This window comes from Cibotium barometz, chromosome 18 (genome assembly GCF_041138505.1).
Source record: "Cibotium barometz isolate CiBa-2024 chromosome 18, ASM4113850v1, whole genome shotgun sequence".
In the NCBI taxonomy this organism is placed as follows: Eukaryota; Viridiplantae; Streptophyta; class Polypodiopsida; order Cyatheales; family Cibotiaceae; genus Cibotium; species Cibotium barometz.
In genome coordinates this window covers 9484811-9503801 of record NC_141063.1, presented here as the reverse complement: position 1 = coordinate 9503801, position 18991 = coordinate 9484811, and the positions used below count along the sequence as shown (strand labels likewise).

At 38.9% G+C, this 18991-nt stretch overlaps 2 protein-coding genes across 2 annotated transcripts in view; both read left to right on the top strand.

Moving 5' to 3' along the window:
• DPMS2 (dolichol phosphate-mannose biosynthesis regulatory protein-like protein) overlaps positions 1-2245 on the top strand; it is a 40329-nt gene extending 38084 nt beyond the window's left edge. Inside the window, exon 6 of the mRNA XM_086812078.1 lies at positions 1416-2245. The gene's annotated coding sequence lies outside the window, so the exon portion shown is untranslated. The remainder of the gene's footprint in view (positions 1-1415) is intronic.
• Positions 2246-18082: 15837 nt separating this feature from the next.
• Positions 18083-18991, top strand: part of LOC147628897 (tetraspanin-7-like) — a 3560-nt gene continuing 2651 nt past the window's right edge. Inside the window, exon 1 of the mRNA XM_086812934.1 lies at positions 18083-18750. Coding sequence (XP_086669060.1) covers positions 18343-18750 — 408 coding nt within the window. The 5' untranslated portion in view covers positions 18083-18342. The remainder of the gene's footprint in view (positions 18751-18991) is intronic.

Below are 18991 nucleotides of genomic sequence, written 5' to 3'. Positions count from 1 at the left end.
AGGAGCTCTTTCCAAGGCTCAGCGCCTGGAAGCAGCCCCCGAACAATAAGCTTCCCCAATAAGGCTCTGCTCTGATCAACTGGATCGATAACGCCCAAGTCTCCCTGGGCCAACGGAAGTGTAATAACTTCCCAAGCAACCTTTGCCCTGGCAGGCTGACCATCCCGCGCAGACCAAAGAAAGTTCCTGATCAGCCTCTGTACCTGGCTGATACAAGAGCTCGAGAAGATCCAGCAAGATGTAATGTACCACATGGTCACTAAAAGCACCTGATTTGCCACCACCACCCTCCCAGCCAAGGATAGCCGAGCTGTACTCCAATACAAAAGCTTCTTCCGAATGCTCAGAAGAAGCGGGGCAATCTGCTGCTCAGGTGACAAATCAAGTCCAATCTGGCATCCCAAATATCGCACTACTGTGCCAGGAGGAATCCATCTAAAACCCGGGTTTGGGCTCCATGCCGGAGTGGGAGCGCTACCGATCCAAAAGGCCACTGTCTTGCGCCAATTGATCAATGCTCCCGAAAATGCACTAAAAACCTAGAGCGACTGCTCTGCCTGCTGAAGATTGGCCTCCTGGCCATGCAAAAATAAACCCGTGTCATCAGAGTAAACTCAGCATCGAGCAGGTCCTCCCCCCTGACTGGGAGCTGGAGTCCTCTCAAACCAACCTCCTCTGCCGTCAAATACATGCTCATAGCCTCCGCAAAGAAGAGAAAAAGAAACGGGGCGAGAGGACACCTCTGACGGACTGATCTGGTCAACTCAAAACTCGGCCCCCTTCCTCTAGGACTCCACAACAATTTGTTATAGAGTATTCTTGATAAAGAATGGGTAGAGGCAATATGTAAGTCGCTTCTTGTGGGAAATTTACAAGACAAACTTATTTACCCAGGCACATTTAACTTTTGAGAGGGGTATCTTCTCGGTTAATCTTGACACTTACTTTTACCATCACTTGGCATTATAGAAGTTGCCTCTCAAAACTTTACTATCATCACGAAGAGTGATTGGTGTAGAAGCAGCATTTATAAAATGAGAAACATTAATTTCACTTATATGAAGGCTGGCTTGAAACAAGGGTAGGTTGCATTGATAATTTGATGACAAAGTTACAAGGAACACATTGAGGATGCAAATTGAATGCAAATTTTTTTTTTTTGGGATTGATTCTCTTTTCTTCCATTCAAAACACTGCACAGGGAACCAAGATCAAAGCACACTAGAGGGGAGTAAAGATGACCATTTCATATTTTCTTGTGTTATTTCCCTTGAGCTAACAAGGCTCTGGTCCTGCATAGCTTAGATGTTGTTTTACTTTGAGACATGCCAGGGGGTTGATGGCGTACTTCTTTTATTAACTATAACAGTTGGTTTTAATTGGATTTCTTTGTGTTGCCCTTGCTTGCATTCCAGCTATTTTGTATCAAAGTTGGCAAAACATAAAGAAAGGGCTGGTGTCAACATGTGAAAAGACTTCTAGGAGCCCTTTGTTGCCAACAAAGAATCTGCTCTCATGCCTATCCCATTAAAAGGAATTGACCCTTATAAGACCAAGCCCATGTAAGGGACCTCATAAATTCTCTCCTAGATATAACTAATGCACATGCACATCTCCATAACTACTTCCTAGACTTTACTATGCCTAAAACTAAAGCCAAATACTCGTTTTGTAATTAATCTCCGTAACTACTTCCTAGACTTTACTATACCTAAAGCTAAAGCCAAATACTCGTTTTGTAATTAAATAGCCATACCATTATTAGTCTTCTCAAAATTCAAATCTAAATGCCTAATTACATTCTCATCAAGGATAACAAACGTTGTGTGTTGGAAGTAATTAAGTAATCTTTATTTTCTAGTCTCATCTCCAATTTTAGAATCCTAATAGTAAGATCCTCATCAAAGATAGCCACTTGTGTATGCAAGTCCCTAAGAATAATGACATCTCATAAATATTAGAAATGCATGACATTATGGTAGAAGAATAAGGTAAGATGATGCACCTATCTAATATCTATGGTAGATTTAGTGTCGTGCACCAATTCCTTCAAAAAAGCATGTCTCCATCTACTTCTCAAGCAACCTTCTCTTTAGCTCAAGGACTCTCAAGTGTATCAATAGGAAAACGGTGTAGAGTTAACACTCAACTATCATTAACTCTTTTGGTATTGTCGAAATCCTTGCCTCTAGGCTAGGATTAATTCACATTATTTATGGCCAAGGACCCAATGATGTATCAAAAGCAAGTCATAAGCCTTGTATATATGGGTTGAGATGGGCAATGGGCACACACTTAAGTTAGGTAGTTGTGCAAAGCCAATTTGTATATATACAATTCTTGATAATGTGAATAGGGGTATCCAATCTCTCAAGTGCAAAGCTTTCTTCTTCTCTTGAACTCCTCTTACCTTCTTGCTTTCTTGGTTGTAAGATGCATGCTTGTATGTGATTGGAATGTGTTGAGTGTGCATGATTGCTAGCTTGAGTGAGAGTGTGATTGGAATGTGTTGAGTGTGCACATGATTGCTAGCTTCTTGAGTGAGTGTGATTGATATATATGCATGTATGTATATATAGCATGAGTGGAGAAGGTGGTTCAAGCTTTCTAGCTTAACCATTGCCTGAAGAATTACTTAGTAGATTGAGAGTAGACGAAGGGTTCAAATAAGAGGGATTGTAATCTTAAACAAGAGGGATTGACACACCACTTGACCTCTTTAACCTCTTCGATAGGGACTTCCATGATCTAAGATAAGTGGTCTAGCCGCTAGCACTATGGTTCCTTGCTAGAGAGGAAGAAGGTTCTTGACATAAACAAATGGCACCACTGTTGAGGAGTAAATTAGTCTTAGATGAGGTAAGGAAATAGAACTATCATGTGCTAAAAAATCTTCTATTATTCTCACTTTTATCTTACCCTTGGATGCAAGTCCTTGGTAGAATGTTGAGGAGATGTATTCAAGAGTAGAATTTGAGTTATTCTGAGTGATTGTGTGTACTATGTAGGAGTTTAGGAGTGGATTTGTGTGATTTGAATATGCTTTTCTTCTATCCTTAAGCTTTTTTTTTTGTGTGTTTTATGTTGATTAATTTATTCTTTTCTTTGTCTCATGGGAGTGAATGAATGAAGTGTAAGCTCTCTCAAGTGTGATTGAGGTAGGTTATCTCTTAACTTGGCTGAGGCACAATTGGATTGTAGATCCTAAATTTGGATCGTCGACCTGACCAACATCTAATCTTGATCACCGATCTTAGCTTAAGAGTCCGAATCGTCGATCCTACTCTAAGATCATCCCAAAAATCAGATCGTTACCCTTATGGATTGGACAATTTCAAAGTCAAGCCATGGTCATTACTTGAGCCTCAATCTCATCTCCAGATCGTTTATGATTTAGATCGTAGCTCTATTCATATCATCGATCCAATCTCTTGATCATCAAGATATTTAGATTACTAGAATTCCATATCATAGCTAATAGTTAAGATTGGATCACTAATTTGATTGGATTCTCAAAGAGTTGAAAAATAAGAAAATGCAAAGAAATTCATACTTGCATTGTTTATATGCATCTTGTATGTTCTTTTTTCTTTTCTTAAGTAAGTTTATTATTTTCTAATTAGAAAACATGGAAAATCACAAAAACGTTATAAAAAGATCATAAACCCCTCCCCAAAAAAAAACATCTTTCACTACCGATTGTGGTGTTGGATTAAGTGCTTATGTATTGCTCTCATGCCTATCCCATTAAAAGGAATTGACACGTATAAGACCAATCCCATGAAAGTGATCTTAGAAATTCTCTCTCCTAGATGATTAATACACATGCACAAGATCCATCTCACAGCATGAACACATCTCCATAATAACTTCCTAGACTTCCCTATATCTAAAACTAATGCTAAATACTTGTGTTGTAATTAAATAACCATACCATTATTAGTTTTCTCAAAATTCAAATCTAAATGTCTAATTACATTCTCATCAAAGATAACAACCTTGTGTGTTGGAAGTAATTAAATAATCTTAATTCTCTAGTCTCATCTCCAACTTTAGAATCCTAATAGTAAGATTTTCATCAAAGATAGCCACTTGTGTATTCAAGTATCTAAGAATAATGACATCTCATAAATACAAGAAATGCATTATATTATGGCAGACGAATAAGGTAAGATGATGTACCTATCTAATATCTATGGTAGATTTATAACGTAAAGTGATGCACATATCTAATATCTTTGCTAATGTATGCTATGGAAAAAGTAGGTCCACCATTCCTCGTCTTTGTAAAATACATCAACGTATGGAGTACTTCCAGAGAATGAAGTAGCCATGATGTCACGCGAAGAATCTTCATGCAAGATTATCGATAGCCTTCTTAGCTCTTGCCTTTGTATTTAAAAAAATGAGGTATTTATTAGTTATTTAAGGTGTTAAAAAGCTTCATGCACAATTATTGGTAGCCTTCTTAGCTCTAGCCTTTGTGTTAAAAAAGGAGATATTTATTACTTGTTTAAGGTGTTAAGTTTAACTAACATTTAAATCTTAAGCAATCCACTTTTGGGGCAAAGTTAGAATCTTAAAAAAAATCACTTTTGGGGCAAAGTTAGAATCCCCTCCATGTGGCGTGTATAATAAAGCAGTCATCACCTTTGAACACATGTTGCATTTTGGTTGGTACCAAAGAAAACTGCATAGATTGTATACAAATACCAAGAAAAGTCTCTGATTAGCTCTCAAAGCGTTGTAGAAATAACTCTCAATTGTTATTAACTCTTTTTGTATATCCAAACTCCCCATATCTAGCCTAGGATTGGTTCTCATTATGTATGGTCGTGGGCCTAATGATGCATCAAAATGCAATCATAAGTCTTATATATAGGGGTAGAGATAGGCAATGGGCACTCACTTAAGTTGGGCATTCGTGAAAGCCCATTCGTATATATATATAACTTTTGATAATTTGAATAGGGGATTTCAATCATTTCTCAAGTGCAAAGCTTTCTTCTTCTCTTTAACTCTTACCTTCTTGCTTTCTTGATTATAGGATGTATGCTTGTATGTGTGATTGGAATGTGTTGAGTGTGCATGATTGCTAGCTCGAGTGAGAGTGTGATTGATGGATGTGTGTGTGTGTGTGTGTAGCATGAATGGAGAAGGTGGTTCAAGCTTTCTAGCTTAACCATTACTTGATTTCTTATGTCTAAAATCATAAGGTCTTCTAGTTGCCATTGACAAGGACTCAATTGTTTTCCAAGATTGACCACATTAGTATCCTTTTGCATTGGCAGCTCTCAGTATCCTTTTGTTGCATTGGTAGCTCTTCAATGTATGCTTGCTTCTTGTGAGGAGTCCTCCCCTTCATCTTCAATTCATCTCTAATGGTAGACAACTCCTCTTTGAAATTCTCCATCATGGATGCTTAGTTCTTGTTAATGCACTTAATCAAGCTAGTTTGTCAATTGTTGAAGTTATCCATCATAGAGCGCACTATCATCATCATCCATTTTCATGTCATTGGAAGTCTTCAATTCATCATCATCATTGAAAGTCTTCAATTCATCTCTTATGGTAGAAAAGTTATCTTTGAAAGTCTCCATCGTGGATGCTTGGTTCTTGTTAACACTCTCAATCAGGCTAGTTTGTGTCGATTGTTGAAGTCATTCATCGTAGAGCACATTATCATCATAATCATTACTTGCATATCATTGCTAATGACCGGTTCAACATGTGCACTTGCATTGGCATTTACACCATCATCAATCTCATTGGCATTGGTATTTGCCAATGGCTCACCATAAGCATGCCTTGAACCATCAACCATATTAGCTATATTGGTCACATTATCTTGCCCACACATATCCCCATCATTTGTCATTGATACTAGATCACCTTGATCTACCATGTCAATCTCCTTCAACTTCTTGGACTGTCCTCTCATCATTTGGTCGAAAAACACAAAAATGGGTGTATGTTGACCAATCGGTATCAAAATTGATCAAGCATTAGTTTGCCATGTTTGTATTCATGAGAGGAACACTTTTACCACCATGTATCAAACTTTCAACACCCCTTATATCTCTTTGTTTTAGAAGCCTCCGAATTGGTTCACCACCCACCCAAATGATGTCGGAATGCAATGATCTTCATATCATTGCAAAGCTCTTGATGAGTGCAATGAGAATATGTGATTATAAATTTAAAAAATTCAACCCTTGTTAACTAAAGTTAATTGTGAAGAAAAGCCAACTGCAAGTGCTTGGCCATCTTCCAGACCTGTGATTTGAGCGTTTAATAGCTTGAAAGGTAGCCCTTGTTGAGTAGAACAAGATGGTATGATCCCCTTTCCAAAAATTATTAAGGTTGATTTCAAAAGCACTCTCTCCACTAATGTGCCAAGGGTGCCCTCACACATTCTCCTAGCAATAACACTATGTTGAATTTGAAATATGTAAGATTAAGGATGTGGATAGAGCACTTAAATAAGCAAGCATTTATAATACATGCTTGTTGCCATTACAATTCAATTGTTAAGTTTATTTCGTCTAATTTCATCTTTCCACAATCAACACCTCTTACCAATAGTCATGCACCACTAGAAATTCAAGGTTTTTGCACTAGTTAAACTGTCAAAACTTAGATAGTTGGATCATTCAGAAGCCCAATCATCAAATTATGCAAGCTAGCTCATCATATCATTGAAGAGCTGGAAAGTCTGATTGTTGAAGATCTAGATCACATTGCATCATTGTTAAAGAGCTCAATCATCGAGCTAGATTGTCGAACCAACAAAGAGCTAAATGGTTGGATGGTTGATACTCGATCATCTACAATCACAGAGTTGAATCGGATTGTCGGCTTGTGAAATGTTTGAATCGTCTATGATCAAAGAGTTTAATTGAATCATTTGATGCTGGATTGTCTATGATCAAAGAGTTGAATCGGATGATTTTTTTTTGTTGGATTATCTGTGTGATCGGAGAGTTGAATCAAATTGTCTAATGCTTGATTATCTACGATCAGACAGTGAGAGTAAAATAGGATTGTCACATGATAGATTGTATGCAATTGGAGAATTGAGTGAGAGCCAAATGAGATTGTCTAATGATAGAATATCTATGATCACTAAACCGAGTCAGTTCTCCTGAACATGAATCATCTATAATCGAATAATCAAGGCAAATCACCTAATAATGAATCATCTACGATCCAATAGGAAATTTTGGAGGTCATCTCTAGGGTCTTGTAAGAAATTCACAAACTCGTATTTTCTCTCTCTAGATTAAAAAAAAGATACCCTCATTAAATGTGTACTTGACAAGAAACTATGCAAGTTATAAAAAAATGGATCTGACAAGGTATTGAAATATGAGTGGCCCTCAACTTTTTGGGTTTGCAAAAGGCACTTACGTCATCATATGTAACCTTTTTCAAAAATTTGATGCTACTCTCCTAATAGTCTACACTTACTGGCAGTTTGATGTAGAATTTGGTGCTTTTGACCTCACCATTGCGTCCAGAGTGGCCAAAAACCTCCAAAAGGACTTTTGAATCACTTAAATCGGACACCTGGAGAGGTAAAAACGATCAAAATAAGGGGAGAAGAGGCTCCTACCATTTGGCGCGCATAGAGGCCTCTATGCCAAATGGAGGCCTCCATGCACGCCAAATGGCAGGAGCCTCTTCTCCCCTTCTTTTGGTCGTTTCTGCCTCTCCACGTGTCCGATTTAAGTGATTCAAGTTCTTTTGGGGATTTTTGGCCGCCCTAGATGCAATGGTGATGTCAAAAGCACCAAATTCTACATCAAAATACCATCAGAAGAAATGTATAGACTCAAGTGTCTACAAAGGTTAGCTTCGAAGTGTTTTTTCTTATCCAATGATGATGTAAGCCATATTTAATAAAGTAACTCTACCTCATTTGAAAAAGATACCCGCTTTGAATGTGTACTCCATCATTTTTTAAAAAGATACCCTCATTGAATGTGAACGTGACTATTTTTTGAAATTTTTCAATGAATTAAGCTATTTTCAACGTTATGTTTGCTTCTTTCACATTGGTGCGCTCTATTTTCTCTCTCCTCTAATAAAAGGCCCTCCAAATGACCTCTGAAATGTCCTAATGAAAGAACCAAATCATATCATTTACTTCTCTGGATCATCTGCTTCTTTCGATCATCTATGGTTTGACATAAATGGGCTTGAATCGGTTGTTTCTAGGATCTACTACCATGATTTAAGAGAAATGGGGATAAACAACACGTTATCTATGATTTGAGCCCTAGATAGATCATTTTAGTCATCTATGTAAATGATTTGAAAACCCTTTTTGACATTTGAAGCCAATCTTGTTGGAAATAGGGTTGAAAAATTACGCGCGCACACACGCACACACGCACGCGCACGCGCACGCGCGCACACACAGACACACACACACACACATAGAGTGGAGAATCTCAAGAGAGAACAAAATGAGATGATAGCTATATAATAAATGTGTGCTATACAAAGATGCTAAGTATACCCCAAGATGGGTATATACTAGCACGGGGGAAAAAACCTCCTAAAGAGGGAAAAAGTGCCTTGGCTAATTCCAGTGTGTTCACACACTACACATCACTACCAAATATGGCTACAAGTCTATAGTGGTGATCATTTGCATCCACAATTTGAGGTTGATTTGAACATTTTAAAGGTTATTTTTTTGTTATCGAAATGATAGAAATCACCTGTACTATTGAAATCATTGATTGTGGCGACTGTGGAGAGGCGTCTGGCAAAGCTTATAGAAATGTGGAGACTATGGAGAGACGTCTAGCAAAGCTTGGAGCAAAATATGCGTGATGGAACTTGCTCTTCCACCATCATAGATGCCATAATCCAATCATAAGGTCGAGACTGGTTAAATAGTGGTCAATCTAGAAAGCCATTGGCCATTGGCCGTTCTTAAACAAGAGATCCAATTGATGTGTTAGCGATGCACCAAGGGATTTCTATTTTACGTTCGATGGTAGGAAAATTGAAAGCAGCAGTAAAGCTTCCAAAACCTACTCTCTTTATATATCGAATCACATTTCCTAGAGGTTGTGGAATCATCTATAATAAAATTTCAAGAGTTATCTTTGGTCTATATGTTGTGTAAATGTTACTCTGACTAGGGCTTACAGAAAACAATATTCATATGGAAACAATTGGGGAGAATCAGACTCATTTAATGAATCATCTTCCCCCTAAAAATTTCGGATGTTTTGGAGGTTATCTCTTCTTCTTTCTTCTTTTTGCATTTTAGGTTAGCTCTCTTCTTGCATTTAGAAACCACGTCCTAGGATTTCCTTGCTCCTCCACCTTGAAAATGTCTAGATTTTAACATTAAGCCATGATAGGCTTGTTGGAATTAGGGTTGTAGGAAAGCACACAAAGCTTGGAGAAGAAGAAGCAAGAATGCACACAACACATAATGTATTAGATTGTGTCAATGTACAAAAGATAAGTTAGCCCTAGAATGATGGGCATATATACAAGCCGGGGGAAAAAACCTCCTAAAGAGGGAAAAAGTGCCCCGGCGGTCCTAAGTGTGTTCACACACATCACTGCCTATATATATGGCAAGAAATCTCCCCTGGGAGTGATGGTGTGAACGAGAGCTGGCACTCATGTATAGGGAAGTGCCATGCCCGAAGTAGATCAGTCCACAAAGGGGAGCAAGCCCAAAGCTTTACGGAAAGCTTCGAACTTCTCACGAGGAAGCGCCTTTGTGAAAAGATCGGCGAGGTTATCCTGTGTTGGCACATAGGCCAAGCTGATCTCTCCTATTGAGAGTCTCTCCCTGACATAGTGATAATGCACCTCAATGTGCTTTGTGCGAGCATCAAAAATTGGGTTTCTCGCAACTGCCAATGCGCTCTGATTGTCAGTGTAGATAGAGGTGGCAGACTCTTGTCCAACACCCAAGTCAGCCATAAGCCGTCTGAGCCACACACACTCAACCGTAGCTGTGAAAGCTGCCCTGTACTTAGCTTCACAACTAGAAGTGGCCACAGAAGGTTGCTTCTTGCTTAACCAAGATATGCATGAGCTACCGAGCATGAAACAAAAACCACTTGTGGACACTCTTGTGTCATAGCAACCTGCCTAATCTGAGTCCGAAAAAGCATGTAAATCTGGCGGCAACGATCTCCCCTTGGGATAAAACAACCCAAGATGTATGGTGCTACTCAAGTAGCGAAAGATGCGTTTAACTGCCTTCCAATGTTGAGACCCTGGGCTATTCATAAACTTGCTCACCTGTGAGACTGCAAACTGAATGTCCGGCCTCGTAATGCATACATAAATGAGGCAACCAACAGCTGTCTGATAGAGTGTGACATCAAAGTGATCTCCAGCATCATGAAGACTCAACTTCAAACTTGTCTCCATTGGAGTAGCAATAGGCTTGCAGTCTTCAAGGCCAAATCTCCGCAACAATGTCTCAATATACTTTGTCTGACACAAAGCAATACCTCCATCACACTGTTTAAATTGTATCCCCAAATAATGATGCAAAATCCCCAAATTTGACATCTCAAAAGAGGCATTCAAATCAGCCTTAAAATCAGCAATATGACTCTCATTTGGTCCTGTGAGTAGCATGTCATCGACATAGAGAGCAATGATTAGATGTACATCATCCATACGTTTAACATACAAAGTGCTTTCTGTTGGACTATTCTGGAAACCATGTGCAGTCAAATATGCATGTATCTTTTCATACAAAGCCCTTTTCAATTTGCACACTTTGTTTTCTTGCCCTCTTTGAACAAAACCACGAGGCTGCGATACATACACCTCCTCATGCAAATCTCCATTCAAGAACGCAGTCTTTATGTCCAACTGATGTACATTCCAACCATTATAAGCTGCCAATACACAAATGCTATGAATGGTAGTCATACGACAAGTGGGAGCAAAGGTCTCATCAAAATCAATGCCCTTTTCTTGAGCATAACCCTTTGCAACAAGTCTAGCCTTATAGCGATCAACATTGCCATCTGGCTTTCGTTTCAACTTAAAAACCCACTTACATCCCCAATGACCTTTTTACCAATAGGCAAATCACATAAAGACCATGTACCATTCTTCATTATAGCATCATATTCATTTTGCATTGCAGCCAACCAATTTTCTGATTTTTGTGCCTCATCTAATAAAAGAGGTTCTTCCTCTTCACACATACTAGACACAGCCAAAGCATAACAATCTGATGCATAAGAGGCATGCTGAAAACCTGGACGAGTACGACTAGACATAGGTGCATCAATTTTACTATCACGCAAGGTTTGCACCAGCCATTTAGGCATACCTCTAGCCTGCTCATTTTCAGCCCTATCCTCATAAATTACATCCTCTAAATCTGCATCAGAAATAGGCTGATCTATGATGTCGTTTGAAATCTACATAGACTGAATATTCGTCTCATTAGGACTTACATTTGAATTCCCACTTGTAAACAGAGGCAACAACGTATCAAATACATCCCGTGAGCTCACACCTGTCTCTTTGGTACATGATAACAAAGGCTGCACGGCATCTTCCACACAAAAACAACATCTCGACTAATCAACTGCGGATGATACAATCTGTAACCCTTGCTCTCAGCACTGTAACCAACAAAAATGTATTTGACAGCCTTATCATCCAATTTTTTATGTTGTTGCACAGGCACTAAAGCATAGGCCAAGCAACCAAAGACACGCAAGTGACCAATAGAAGGCTTCCTGCCATGCCAAGCTTCGTATGGAGTAATAGACTGCAAGGCCTTAGTGGGACACATGTTGAGTACATATGCAGTACACATGACAGCCTCAAGCCAAAACGCATGTGGCAAAGCTTGACTCTTGACCATACATCATGCCATCTCCATAAGTGACCTATGTTTCCTCTCAGCAACACCATTTTGTTGAGGGGTATACGGCACTGTACATTGGTGTTTTATCCCACGACTAGCTAGAAATGCATCAAACTCTTTAGACATGTACTCCCCCCCCTCTCGATCAGAACGAAGGGTGTCCACAGTACAATTGGATACATTTTCAACCATAAGCAAAAACTGTTTGAAGCACAAAAACACTTCGTACTTTGCCTTCAGTGGATATACCCATGCATGCATTGCGTAATCATCAATGAAAGTCACAAAGTACAAGTGTTTACCAAATGACGGAGTTTGCATAGGCCCACATACATCACTATGTACAAGTTGCAATTTGCGAGTGGCCCGCACAGAACCATCCTTTGAAAACGCAGAACGCTGCATTTTGCCCAAAATACAGCCTTCACAAACATGTTTCAATGGTGCCTCAAGAGGGGGCAATGAAGCAACCATATCAAATTTCTGCAAACGCAGCAAACTAGCAAAGTTCAAATGACCAAAACGAGCATGCCATAGTTTTGCATCTGAAACTGGCTTTTCATTAGAAACTGCATTTGCTGAATCTTCCACACACTTGTCATAAGAATTGAGCCTATACAGCCCACGAAACAAGGTGCCAGATGTAATAATCGTATCACCAGAAGTCAAATCATGAACAGTACATCTGTCACATCAATAAATTTGACAAGTCCAACTCTAGCAAGTGCAGAGACAGACAATAGATTCTTCTTTATCCCTGGCACATACAAAGCATCTGAAAGTGTGAAAGCGCTGCCATCTGAAGCAGCAGTAAGCATAATTTTACCAATGCCCTTCACTGGGTAAGAAGCATTATTGGCACATGTGACAGTATTCCCATTAGGGACAGCCTCAAGAGACAAGTGAACATATCACGATGCGAGGTAATGTGCTTTGTAGCACCACTGTCAAAATACCACACATCAGAGTCAACAGAAACTGCCAAACATGCATTATGGAGACAAATGGGTCATATTGGCAATACACGTTAAACGCCCATTCTGTATCTTTTACAACATTTACAGAATCTGCATTTGTAGAAGCATCCGCTATTGTGGCTGCATTTGACTCTTTCATCTTTGCCTCTTTAGCCTTTAGCTTAGGGCAATTTTTAATGACATGATCAGTTGCCTTACTATAGTTGCATCTCATTTTTTTCTTGCCTTTATCAAGAGCCTTCTCAGACCTATTGTTGCTACCTGTGGAAGGAGAAGAAGTTTCAGACCTACTAATAGGAGAAGAAACAGTGGAAGGGATTGCCTTACTACTTCTTCTCTGCTGGGCAGCAACAAATGCTTGATCAACTGCACGCTGCCTAGCCCTGTTTTGCCTGGACTACTGCGCTTCTTGCAAGAGCTTGTTGACTAAAGTATCATACTTGACAACATCAGGTCTGTCCTCAGTAACAAGTCTCCACGTGGAAGCAAAAGTCTGATATGACTCAGGTAAAGCATCAAGAACAGTCTGCACAAGAGAATGATCAGGAATAATCTCACCTGCAGAAATCAACTGTTCCTTGAGATCTTTATCTCAGCAAGAAAAACATTCATGTCATCATCTTCCTGCATAATCTTCGATTCTAGCTCTTTATGCAGGTAAGAGATTTTTGCCTCGTTACGACATGCATACAAAAACCAGCTAGAATATCCCAAGCCTGTTTTGCTGTTTTAGCTGAACGAATATGTGGGGTGATGTTACGTTTGACAGAAAGTGCAATCAAGGCATGAGCCTGCGCATCTTTACCATCCCAAAACGAGCTTGTTCAGTAGTAGTGGGTAAAACAGCAGCAACAGTAGAGCTGCTAGAACCTGCAACATCCTCAACAGATCCTACATCCACAGAACCTGGACGTATATCCATACCCTGCACAATGTTCCACACTCCTTTTGCAACCAAAACATGCTGCATCATGTATGCCCAAAGTGGGTAGTTGCTGTCTTCATCCAATTTGTCATCAGCAGACAACATGCGAAATACATCATTGCTATCAGCCATGGCCACCACACTGACTGAAACTGATGCAAAAGCTACCTGTAATAAAGCAAAGACTGAACAAAAAACAACTCGTGCTATGTAGCACGGTCCACAATAGAATACGTATGCCTGTTTTGCAAAAAATTACACTGTCAAAATTTCTGCACAAAATGACGAAAACACCTGTGCAGAACTTGAAATGCAAAAACGGAGCCCGAAACGACCTCAGATGCAATTTCTGAGAACCTGCAAAAGCGCTCGTGAAAGCTCACCTCAATCGGAGAACATGAGTCGAAGGGTGCTAGTGGCGTAGCCTTGGGAGCCGATGCCTGCTCTGATACCAATTGTTGGAATTAGGGTTGCAGGAAAGCACACAAAGCTTGGAGAAGAAGAAGCAAGAATGCACACAACACACAATGTATTAGATTGTGTCAATGTACAAAAGATAAGTTAGCCCTAGAATGATGGGCGTATATACAAGCCGTGTGGTGGGAAAAAACTTCCTAAAGAGGGAAAAAGTGTCTCGACGGTCCTAAGTGTGTTCACACACATCACTGCCTTTATATATGGCAACAAGGCTATTACTTATATACATTACTTGGAATAGTGCCTATAGGTACTGTGGAGAATGAAAGTACCATTTCATGTAAGACATTAGCAATGAGGCAAGTTTTCTTCGTACTACTCACTATATTGTAGAGCTCATCATTACAACATGGAGATACAAAAATGCCATATACAACGTAAGACATTAGCAATGAGGCAAGTTTTCTTCGTGCTACTCACTATATTGTAGAGCTCATCATTACAACATGGAGATACAAAAATGCCATATTAACGTCAATCATGACAAAATCTTGTATATGACGGAAGCAATTAATATAAAGATCAGGGCCTTCTTACATTGTCCCCAATATTTTGAATTTACACATTGCATTAGAGATTTTTTCTAAACATGTGAATTCTAGCTAACTAGGTTGATACAAAATGTTATTGGGGAGGGGAATTTTGCTCTTGCTATTGGGAAGGGTCACGAGCATGCTCTTGATGTGCTTGCTTCTGTTGAGGGGATGGAAAATCTTCAAGGTGGATCCGCTCCCTATCAATTAGCATTTGCGGATATTGCTGATGGGGCGGGTGGCATTCGTAGTGGCCGTTGTGGAGGGGGCACAAACATATATGGCACATCAGGCTCTCGTTGCCCAATATTGTTAATTAGATTTTTAACTATTGTGGCCCTGAAGTCATATATCTAAATCCATATATTTTGCTAATCATGGATTCTATATGAACAAAAAAAATACATATGTGCTATCAGTCGTATATCTAAGTCCAAGCTTTGTCGCCAGATGCCTTTCCATCACAACTCTGGAGAGGCACCTGGAAAAGCTTATAGAAATCAGATGGACTATATTGAAATCACATGTACATATATGGCGACTGTGGAGAGGCATCTGGCAAAGCTTGGATTAAGACATGCATGATGGAACTCACTCTTCTATCATAGATGTTGTAATCCAATCACAAGATCAAGACTTATTAATACTGGTCAATCTAGAAATCCATTGGCCATTGGCCTTTCTTAGACAAGAGATCCAATTGATGTGTAGCAATGCACCAAGGGATTTCTATTTTAAGTTAGATGGTAGGAAAATCAAAAGGAGGAGCGAAGCTTCCAAAACCTTCTCTATTTATATCGAACCACATTTCATAGAGGTTGTGGAATCATCTATAATAAAATTTTAAGAGTTATCTTTGGTCTATATGTTGTGTGAATGTTACTCTGACTCGGGCTTGCAGAAAACAATATTCATACGTAAACATTTGGGGAGAATCGAACTCATTTAATGAATCATCTTCCCTCTAAAATTTTTGCATGTTTTGGAGATTCTCTTCTTCTTTATCTCATTTTGCATTTTAGGTTAGCTCTATTATTGCATCTGCTTTTCCTTTCTGTTTTCTTGATTGGAAACCAAATGTCCTAAGCTTTCCTTGCTCTTGCACCTTGAAAATGTCTACATTTCAACATTAAGCCATAATAGGCTATTACTTATATACAATACTTGGAATTCTGCCTATAGGTACCGTGGAGAATGAAAGTACCATTTCATGTAAAGACATTAGCAACGAAGTAAGTTTTCTTGGTGCTACTGACTATATCATAGCAAGCACACATAACCATTTATGTGTAGGTATGGTAGGTGTGCCTAAAAAATAAAAAACATTATTTTCATGTGTAGACACATGCAAGCACACACACCCTATGTAGCTATAGTAAGTGTAGCTTAAATATAGTAAATTGTATGAGTACCTTGAATATAGAAAATTATGTACAAATGTGAGCATGTGCATACATGCATGTGGGCACACATGCATGCTCACTTGCACATTGTGCTGCTTCATTAGGTTTGTGTAGCTATAGTAAGTTTAGAAAACTATATGAGTACCTTAAATATAGTAAATTGTATGAGTACCTTGAATATAGTGAAGGCAACAAAGGGAAATAGGCCTTTATACCACCCTCTACTCCCTCACAGAAAGGAAACAACTCGAGCAAGAACAGAGAACTCCCTCTACTTTGACCATAGTGCTCAACACGCATAACTCAAACCCATCAACAACACTCTGTGAAGCATATTAAGCTTGGCTTGTAGACTGGGAATAGAGTGAGATAGATGAAGAGAAAAGGGATGAAACTCAATAGCATCAACAAATAAGAACAATAGCCATGAAATGAGAAAAAAACTACAATCCTTATTCATTTGTGTACTCAAAAGAGAAACCTGTACAATCAGATCATGAGAGAAGAACCTCTCCTTGAGAAGACATCTAGAAAAACTAGCGTGATGATGAGGGAAGAAAGAACCTCTTTTTAATATGAAAACGAAAGATGCTCAAGCATTAAGACCAGGCGTAGCATGACTGCCACAAGCCTTATAAAACAACGGCTCTACATTTTTTCGAAACTGCCGCATGTGGGATAATTGGAAAAGCTTCATGCGCACGTTCCAGTAGGAAAAAAAAAAGTATTTTGTAAATAGGGATCCAATCCACCCTAAGCAATTCTTGAGAATGAAGTATAATGCCTTCCATGGTTCTTTTATGTAAAGTTTAGCTTTTGGTGGAGGGGATGAAATGTTATGTTAGTCCATACACGTTAACTCCCCCCCCCCCCCCTTGCCTTTGCATAACCTTTTTCCAAATGTTCACTTGGAGGGATACCAATATCTAAAGATGCTTATGCACATTCCTTCTTGTAATAAGACCAAAATTTTTACTCGCATTATCATCACACTCTTTTCGAAGTTTCTACCAATTGCTTGTTATAGGCTTCCTTTTATAGGATCTCTTTCATGAACACTTTGTTGCACTACAATAATTCTATTTTTTGACTCACATTATCATCACACTCTTTTCCAAGATTCTACAACTTCTTGTCATAGGCTTCCTTTTATAGGATCTCTTCCATGAACACTTTGTTGCACTACAATAATTCTCTTTTTGACCTTCATGTAAATTTTGTTTGGTATATGCTAACTTAAGAACATTGACTTGTTTGGTATATGCTAACTTAAGAACATTAACTTGTTTGGTATATTTGGCATATGCTAACTTAAGAACATTGACACTCTTACTAAGATGAAATAGATATGTCAAGCTTCATAGGTTATAGTATAGGGTTTTGTGCTTTTATAACAACAAAGCGTATATCTTTTATAAAACAAAGGGTATAGCTTTGAATCCTAAAAGAATAGCTTTATCCAAAATTGTACTTCTCATTAAAATAGAGCTTTGCATTGTCATGGTATGGAGTGCATGAGCCTAAGAAGTTATAGCATGACCTCATTAAGACAGGATATGAAACTTAATTGTTTCCTAGGCTCACTTTCTAAGTGGAAGATGCACGCATGTTTCATAATAAAATGAAATCCATGAAGAGAGAGAGAGAGAGAGAGAGAGAGAGAGAGAGAGAGAGAGAGAGTTGGCACTCACTAGAATCCATGTATATTATTTTCATTCAAAAGGCCATTTTCACATGAAGACAAAAGGAATACAAAAACTTTGTAAAGAAGCAAGCATAATATAAATGCTTGACTTGTAGAGGAGAGATGGGGAGGAGCTTGTTCATGTATAAATTGATTCATATGTCTCGTTGAATGAACACACCAAAGCTAACATATTTATTCATAGATTGTTGTCAAAGCATGCTTATATTGCTATACCCATGTCGATCATTTATATATTTTTCAAATAACATAATTACACCATGCTTAATTATCCACCATAGCAAATTGAGCTCAAAGCATGCTAATGTTGCCCCACCCAATTCAATCACTCTTAAAGCTTCCTTAATCAGTTATAGTAGCCAAGGCTCAATAAACGTACTATAACCAATCAAACCTTGCTTATGTGACATAGCCAATTGAATTCTGCTCAAACTAATCATGGCTCGCCACTCACCCCCCCTTACCACAAACACGGCCCAATATTCAACTCGTGTTCTAATGGGTGCAAACTTCCTAACCATGGTGTTGTCTTTGCCCATAACTTTTGTGGGCTTTTGGTTAGCATTTCGGCACCACATTGATTGCTTTAAATTTCTAGAAGGCCCCATCATATTCATTGGGGTAGCCTTATTTTTGCTTTCAATAGTGGGGATGGTGGGTACCATAAGACGTAAGGCCCTTCTAGTGTGGGCATACATGGTGCTGCTTTTCTTCCTCATCTTGTTGCTTTTTGCTTTCACTCTCTTTGCTTTCTTTGTGACGGGTGGTGGTGGGGGCCACCGAGTGCAAGGAGCTATCTTTCAAGAATATCGGCTCGGTGATTTCTCCTTGTGGTTCCAAGAGCAGGTTGTGAAAAAATGTGGTGTGCCAATTCAACCCAAATTAATAGATTAGGTGACCCAACTCAAATTACCCTAAATGGAAAAGATATGGTTAATTCAACATCTCAACCCTATAACATACCTATCAACCTTGAAGGGCCTTTATTAAGGTTTTAAATGAAAGTACATTATTTCATTTACCTCACGGTTTTATTTTATTTTTGTGAAATTCAATGCTTTGGGGGGTAACTAGACGTATTTTCTTC